Source organism: Dendrobium catenatum, unplaced genomic scaffold (genome assembly GCF_001605985.2).
Source record: "Dendrobium catenatum unplaced genomic scaffold, ASM160598v2 fragScaff_scaffold_231, whole genome shotgun sequence".
Lineage (NCBI taxonomy): Eukaryota > Viridiplantae > Streptophyta > Magnoliopsida > Asparagales > Orchidaceae > Dendrobium > Dendrobium catenatum.
This window is the reverse complement of record NW_021318693.1, coordinates 6,975,736-6,983,370: the sequence shown is the minus strand read 5'-3', so window position 1 is coordinate 6,983,370 and position 7,635 is coordinate 6,975,736. Positions and strand designations below refer to the sequence as shown.

At 32.3% G+C, this 7,635-nt stretch overlaps 1 protein-coding gene across 4 annotated transcripts in view; it reads right to left on the bottom strand.

Annotated features, from left to right (window-relative positions):
* Window positions 1-1,192: 1,192 nt before the first annotated feature.
* The window catches only part of LOC110091867 (UBP1-associated proteins 1C), a 12,973-nt gene continuing 6,530 nt past the window's right edge, over window positions 1,193-7,635 (bottom strand). The window contains exons 4-7 of one of the 4 annotated variants that reach the window (XM_020816124.2): window positions 2,202-2,712; window positions 1,617-1,733; window positions 1,420-1,535; window positions 1,193-1,322 (exon numbers count right to left, since the gene is read on the bottom strand). In XM_020816124.2, the coding sequence (XP_020671783.1) occupies window positions 1,464-1,535; window positions 1,617-1,733; window positions 2,202-2,712 (700 nt within the window). In that variant the 3' untranslated portion in view covers window positions 1,193-1,322; window positions 1,420-1,463. Of the gene's footprint in view, window positions 1,536-1,616; window positions 1,734-2,201; window positions 2,713-7,635 lie in introns of all 4 variants that reach the window. The other 3 variants (XM_020816125.2, XM_020816123.2, XM_020816126.2) reach the window with 3 other exon arrangements.

The window sequence follows — 7,635 nt, the reverse complement described above, 5'->3', positions numbered from 1 at the left end:
CTGAAAATAAATTTTTAATACCAAAATTAAATTTTTTTACTAAAAAGCTTCTTTAAGAAGCATTAAAAAATCATCACAAATAAAGCCTAAAGCTTATTTTAAGACAACCTTCTTACTACTCTCTATATAAAAAATTTTTAAGCTAGAAGTCTAGAAATTTTTGTTCTAAAAAAACTAATTTAAAAAACAAAAAAAATAATATCCCAACCAAAACATAAATTTGGATCATAATATTTTTTTAAAAGAAAATTTGAGTTCGAGCTTACATCTGTAAGTTTTAATTTGCTCAATAAGGATCATTTATTGTTTTTTTTTTTAAAAGATATCCTTATTCAAGCAATTATAATAATAACAAAAAAAATAAAAAATTAAATGAGGGAGAATTACAAATCATTTGAAATACAAAAGATTCATATAATTTTTAAACATTTTTAACAACTTCATAATGAAATAATTAAATTCTAACATATAATATATTTTTTTTCATCCTTAAACGAGTCAAAATTAAGTCAAAGTTAGGCTTCGTTTGGGACGACTTTCTTTATGCTTCTTAAAAGTAACTTTCTAGTATAAAAATTTTAATTTTTGTACTAAAAAGCTGCTTTATGAAGCAGTAAGAAAGTCATCCCAAACAAAACCTTAATCGAGCTCGGCCACAAATCAGTAATTGAGATTGACCTGAAGCTAGCTTAAAAATTAAGCTGACTGGATTACACCTCTGGCAATAAACAATAAAAAATGTGGTACCTGCTTAAAAATTAAAACTGTAAAAAAAGCTATCCCAAACGATTGAGATGTGCAGATTCATAAATTAGTAAGGCAATTAGAGGGCAATCCAGACGTGCAATTATTACGTCCGATGCCCAGATTCGTCCGAACACCAATCCAGACGCGCCACGTCACCGAACATCCAATCCGGATGCGCCACGTCACCAAAATACACTGGGGCCCGATGTATTTCGGTGATGTGGCTCGTCCGGATTGGATGTCCGGACGTCCGGTAACCGGACGTAATAATTCGCCCAATTAGAGAGGATCCGAATCCAAATGAAAAATGGGGCCTATACTTAAACAAGTTTCAACAAACAAAATTCAAAGATATACTCCTTTCCCTCTCTCTACCTCACATATCTAACAAATTCTACATAACTTATAACTTGCACATGCATTTAAATAAGAAAAAGTTTCAAAGAAACAAAAATGCCGTTTCCTCAATGGATGGATACATTAATCCTAAACCCCTCTAAGATTCATCCAAATATTACTCATATCCAATGTTTGAAAATTTGTTACCTTTGGCAGCGCAAAAAGAATTTTGAAATCTGAGAAATGAAAAAGTTCTCTGCGTTGGATGAAGAGATAATAATGAATTATCAAAGAAATAAAAGTAAATCAAGAACCAAAATAGAAAACTATCACCTGATAATAAATCTTATGGTCCATTAGATTACTCTTTCGCTTTACTATGATTTGTTGGCCTTAGCTGCCAAGCAAATAAGCTTGTTATCGATGACAAATCTAGAGCTTGAATTGATCTGTAACATGAATCAATCAGTTTAAGCTGCAACATCAAGCAAAGCATTGAGAGACATAAAAGGGAACGTTATGAGCTTCACCTTCTCCATCATTGCATCACGTAGCTGCAACTCATCCCCAGTAACGCCTGATACTTTGAGATCTTTGATAACGAGTTTTTGTAGTTTCTTTATCTTCATGGTTCTGTCGGGTTTCTGCTAAAAGTAGATCCAACATTGTTATCCTTTAGTTCTATAGAAGGATTAACATAGAAATAGTATAATTTGGATATATACAAATCAATTCAAAGCCTGGAACAACCCATGATTTTTCTTTAAGATCTGCTAGTTTTTTTTTATAATTATTATTATAGAAATGTTGATACAATAACAATAACATCAAGCCTTTGTCTCACTACGTAGGATCGGCTGAATCATTTTTCTTCATTGTGATCTGTTAAAAATCAACTTCTCATTTAAATCCAATAAGGAAAGATCATTTCTAATATTCTCTAACCTAATCTTTATGATAGAAATGTTGAGTAAATAAAAAAAAAATAGAAATTTGACAACGTTTAAAATCTGTACTAATTAAAGTAACTGGCACCCACAATTCTGTCAAGTTTTATTAAAAATGCAAACATGCGGAATGTAATTAACATTCATTTTTGTTTCAAAAGTGCATACCGAATTCAAGATGGACATAATGAGTTTCTTCCATTTTATTTTCTTCTTTAAAGCCACCCCATCGCCTGCTTGATTGCCTAAGCATTCTGAGTTAGATACCTTTTCTGCATTCTTACTTCTCTTTGATCGATTCTTCTCTTCATTTTCTTCTGCTTGTATCACTTCCCCGTTGTTTAGATCAGATGCATTCTTACCCTCATTACTAGTGTTGAGAATGCTCCCAACACCATCATGTTTCCTCTTCTTGTCAAACTTCATTTCTAGAACTTGTTGAGCACCAACTGCTGATATATCATTTTCCTTAGGTTTATCCACATTGGAACCAGTTGTTTTAACTGGCTCTAACTTGGGAATAGTAGTTTCTGCATTTTCCTTGTTATTTTCTTTTGTTTCTTCAGTTTGATTAGACTGTTTCTGAGCAGCATGGAAAGCTTTAGCCTTTGCCCGGTGTTTCTTGCCATCAGCATGTAGTAGTAATGTTTGCTTGCTAGTAGTGGATGTATTGCAGAGGCTGCCATAAATCCACCCAAAAGAAAAGATTAGTCATTCAGTACTTTTTTGTCAGTTAACACCAATATTTAAACGCTAACCTTGCTGAAATATTTGATTTTAAGTCTTCTTGCAGACGCTCATTTACAGATCTTGGTAACAATTTCACCAGGAAATTTGATAATAAGTTCTGTTGTTCTATAACAATATGCAGGGTTATTAGGAATGCTGTTTTGGCAAAGATTTCGAATTGGGTTTCTTTTCACAAGATTAAGCATTTAGTTTATTAAGGCTTTGTTTGTTTGAGCGTTTTTTTGCCTTTTCCGTTTAAAAAAACGGAGGAATTTTTTTTTGTGTTGTTTGGTTCTTCAAATCACGTTCCCAATAACTCTTTTTTTTCATTTTTCTGCAGTTTTGAGAAAGCTTTTTATATATGCTTCTCCGTTAGAAAACTCTATTTTCTAAACTAATGTTTTTTAAAACTGTCTTTTACAAAAGCACTACAAAAACAAACGAAGCCTAAGTGGTTGGTTAAGGTGTTTTTGTTTTTTGGGGTTTTTCTAGTCTGGCATTTTGGCAAAGATTTCGAATTGGGTTCCTCCGTTTTCTTTCCTGTGGACGTTGAGCTCGGCTTACAGGTTTTTATTTGGAAGGTTGGATTTTCAAGCTTTGGTTTGTTTTGTTCATCTTCTGGTTGTTTATGTTAGGAGGTTTTGCTTGGTAATTGCTGTTGGACTATGGATTTGCCTTAAAGGTTTTATTGTCAGTTGTTGTTTATGTTGTGAGGCTGGTATTCTGATTGGTTTGAAGGTTTATTTGTGTTATCTTGGGGTTGTTCAGGTGCTTGTTTTGGTTGGTGGTTAGACTATGATGCTGGGAACCTCCTTTTCTATTTCCTTGGAAAGTTGGTTCGACAACCAAGTCAATACCTTGGAACCAAGGTTGGTTTTTGTTGGGCCGTTTCGATGAGGCTTTCCCATTCTGAGTCCTAAAGGAGAGGATTGTGATTCAGGTGCAAAGGGTTATTTTGTATTTCTGGAGAGGAATTGGTCTGTTCTGAAGCAGTTTTGTGGATGAAAAGACTGTTTTTCTTTTCTGGAGGGGAATTGGTCTGATTTCAGGATGCTTATTGCTAAACGTGTCTTTACCATTACCTGTAGATCAAATAATGATGATGATTAAAGTGATGTGTAAGATTAGCAGTCAACCGTCGGTCAAAGTTGACCATATCATGTCATTTGTTACTTAAGTCTTAATTAGCTTGATATCGATCTATTGGACTATTTATATATAAGTAACGGTTTTTCTTTTCTGAGGTTTGAAGAATGTATTTCAGAAGGAATGGATAAGGTTTTTATCTAACTGTCCTGAGTAAAGCTGCTGGTGGTCCCTGATAATTATCTATTATTTCTTCATGACGTTGGAAGGAAGCTTTGTAGGAATTGGGTTGCCTTTTTCTTGTTGTGTTTTTCTCCTTTTTCTTTTAAGGAGATTTATTAAGGTTGTTAACCTTTTTGTAAGACTTTCTATTTTTTCCTTCTTATAGGAATTTTTCTCTTATGAATACAAATATATACAACTTCATGTAGAACGGGTAAGTTAAAGATTTTCTGAAATCTTAAGGAAGTTGAGGAATAAGAAACAGAAGAGTAGAAGAATCATGCCCATTCACTAAGAGTAGGGAGAAGCATGTTCAGCGTGTTCATTCTAATAATAGTCTCCATCACATAACCCTTGAATTTTTATTTATAATAGAAGAATCTTACAAAATAAGAGTAATTACTTAAATTTATTCTAAACTAACAAATGACCATATTATGAATGATAATTAAAATAAAGACTAAACACATATTAAGAATAAAAATTTAGAATGATAATGACACTAACATGCCAAAAAATGGCACATCATTCATGTTTGACCTACAGCAATCCTCCCTAAATGCAAAGAACCATGCTCTGGAGAGTGAATGTCGCTAGAGGAAAAATTTGAAGGTTTTCTATCGCAGTGTAGTACTAAAATCCATCCCTGTGGGAACACGTCCAGAAGAAGAAGAAGGAATGAGAGGAACGATTTTTGGAGAAGAAGAAGAAGACGCAGCCCAGTCACTTTATGGAAAAAGAGATGAAGAACAGAACCATCTTGAACACATCCATAGAACTGTCTAACTGTATCCATCCTCTACAAGCAATCAAACATCTCTAAAATAATTGAACTTTATTCCAAAATTCTTGATTCAAATGGATGAATTCCAAACAATTTATTCTAAAGTAGAACTACTAGGTAATGGAGAAATTTGATGTGCGACGAGATATCAATGCAAGAATAGATGGACCAACTACTATACCTCAGAACAAAAAGATTACTTTCTGACATAATTAACTAGCTTTTATTTATTTTTTCAACGTTTCTGTGTTGTTTCAAAACCTCTGTTTGTAGTATTAATTTAGAAAATATGCAGTCTAGATAAAAAAATTGAATTTCAAAATTTGAATGTTTGAATCCCTGGAATTCAAATTTGTAATTTAAAATTTAATTTTTCAAATATATGAGCAATATGATACATAAAATTCATAGAAAACAATTAGTTCATAATTAGTATTATCACATAACCATTTTTCATATAATAGTGGTCACTGGTCAGCAACCACTCATTGAATTGTTGGTTATGTGTGGTTACAGTGTAACGACCCCTTCCTCCTCAACACACTTGGCCAACCCCCCTTTACTTCATTTTGAATTTCTAATGATGTAAAGAACCTATATAAAGTTTTCATTTGCTAGAATGAAGGATTTTTTATGTTGCTTTGAAAAAATTTTAAGCGTTTTACTCGAGGAAGAAGGTTAGTTAGGTGGCCAATTCCCATACAAGTAGTGCTTGGTGTAGTCTTCTTATGGGCTACTTTGTTGAGTAGCCTGCTTAGTGGTTTCTTGCAGCATTCATCTTCAACTACATCCTATCCACACTTTTATAACCATCCCCCATCCCAATCCACATTAAAACTCTGATAGAAGCCCTCGGCCAAACATGGAAGAGCTAGTCTTGCTTCATTCTCATTTACATGATCTTAAATTCAACTAACCGCTACCAAATACTCCGAATTATTAATATTAACATTCCCCTACGCATTCTTGAAGCTTTTAGTCATTGGTTACGACAATTAACCATCTCCAAAACCTAAACCTAGTAAGGCTTCTACACCACCTACTCCTGTCCAAACTCTTATTAAATCCTCCTAAACTTTTTGAAAAATTACAAAACACTCTAGATCATAACCAAAGACATTCTTCTGCCTATTCTCACTATTATCTAGCCATTTCTTTTGAAAATTTTTAGAGAACCAAACTCAAACTCTAAATCAACCAAATTGACACAAACTTGACCCATTTTTGAAATAGTCTCCACTTCTACCATAAACATCCTTTGGGATAACTTGCATCAATTCCAAAATTATAACCTAAATATCCCTCTTACCATTTCCAAGTGGTTTCAACAGAAAATTCCAAGGCTATACTAATTTTGGTATCAGAGCATAGGAAGAGAAGTGTTGGAGACTTCACCACCAAGAGGATTGGAAGCTTGGCAAAGTACTTGCATTTGATGCAATTAGAATCCCAAAAAGTTTATTCTTTAAATTTTAGCATATGTAAACTCTTTTTATTGTATTTCATTTTCTATTATAAAAATTAGAAACTAATTACTTATTTTAGGCAAATCTATGAAGCATTGCATGTCATGTCACCTAGTTATCTCCAAATTTTGAAACTTAACCAATCAAACATAAATCATACTAACCTAAAGTTGGAGTGTTTCCACTTAGCCTGGGTTCTAATCAATATAATGATACTTTACATTGCAAATTTAGATTTTATTGGATTTTCTTACAAATAATTTTAGTGTTAACTATTTTAAATTGCTCCTTCCATTAAAATGAAGGATCTAAATTTTTAAAAACTTCATTTTCAAGCATATTTTCATTTTATTACAACAAGCATCCTTTAGCATATGTAAACTCTTTTTATTGTATTTAATTTTCTATTATAAAAATTAGAGACGAATTACTTATTTTAGGCAAATCTATGAAGCATTGCATGTCATGTCACCTAGTTATCTCCAAATTTCGAAACTTAACCAATCAAACATAACTCATCCCAACCTAAAGTTGATGGAGTGTTTCCACTTAGCCTAGGTTCTAATCAATATAATGATACTTTACATTGCAAATTCAGATTTTATTGGATTTCTTACAAATAATTTTAGTGTTAACTATTTTAAATTGCTCCTTCCATTAAAATGAAGGATCTAAATTTTTAAAAACTTCATTTACAAGAATATTTTCATTTTATTACAACAAGAATCCATTGCATATTTAAAAAAAAAAAAATCTTTGAAATTGCATCATTTTGGTATCGGCAGTGCATAAAGCATATCACCAAAATCATTAGCATTGATCAAGTTAAAAACCTATCAAAAAGGGTTGAAAAAGTTGTCTTACATGATGAGGAGAATTTTTCTAAATTACAAGAAGTGACTATGAATGTAACTACCCAAATACAAGCCATGATTACAAAAATGCAAGTCCCATCATCTAACCAAAACCAAGAACACAATTAGTCATGACCATGTGAAAAAAACCACAAAGAAGATTAAAACAAATGGTCCAACCTATGATAGTGTTCATGATACCAACATAATTTTAGATTGGTTCATCCAAAATAGATGGGTTCTTCGATTGGTACCAAATAACTAATCATCTGTGAAACTAAAACTTTCGATAGGTGAGATCATCTGTGAAACTAAAACTTTCGATAGGTGAGATAAAATTTCTCCAAAAAATCATACCCCACTTTATCGCACATCCCTAAATTCATCAAAATCATTTTTTTATTAAATTTACATTTTATTCCGATCATTTTAATGAACGGATATATATATATATATATATA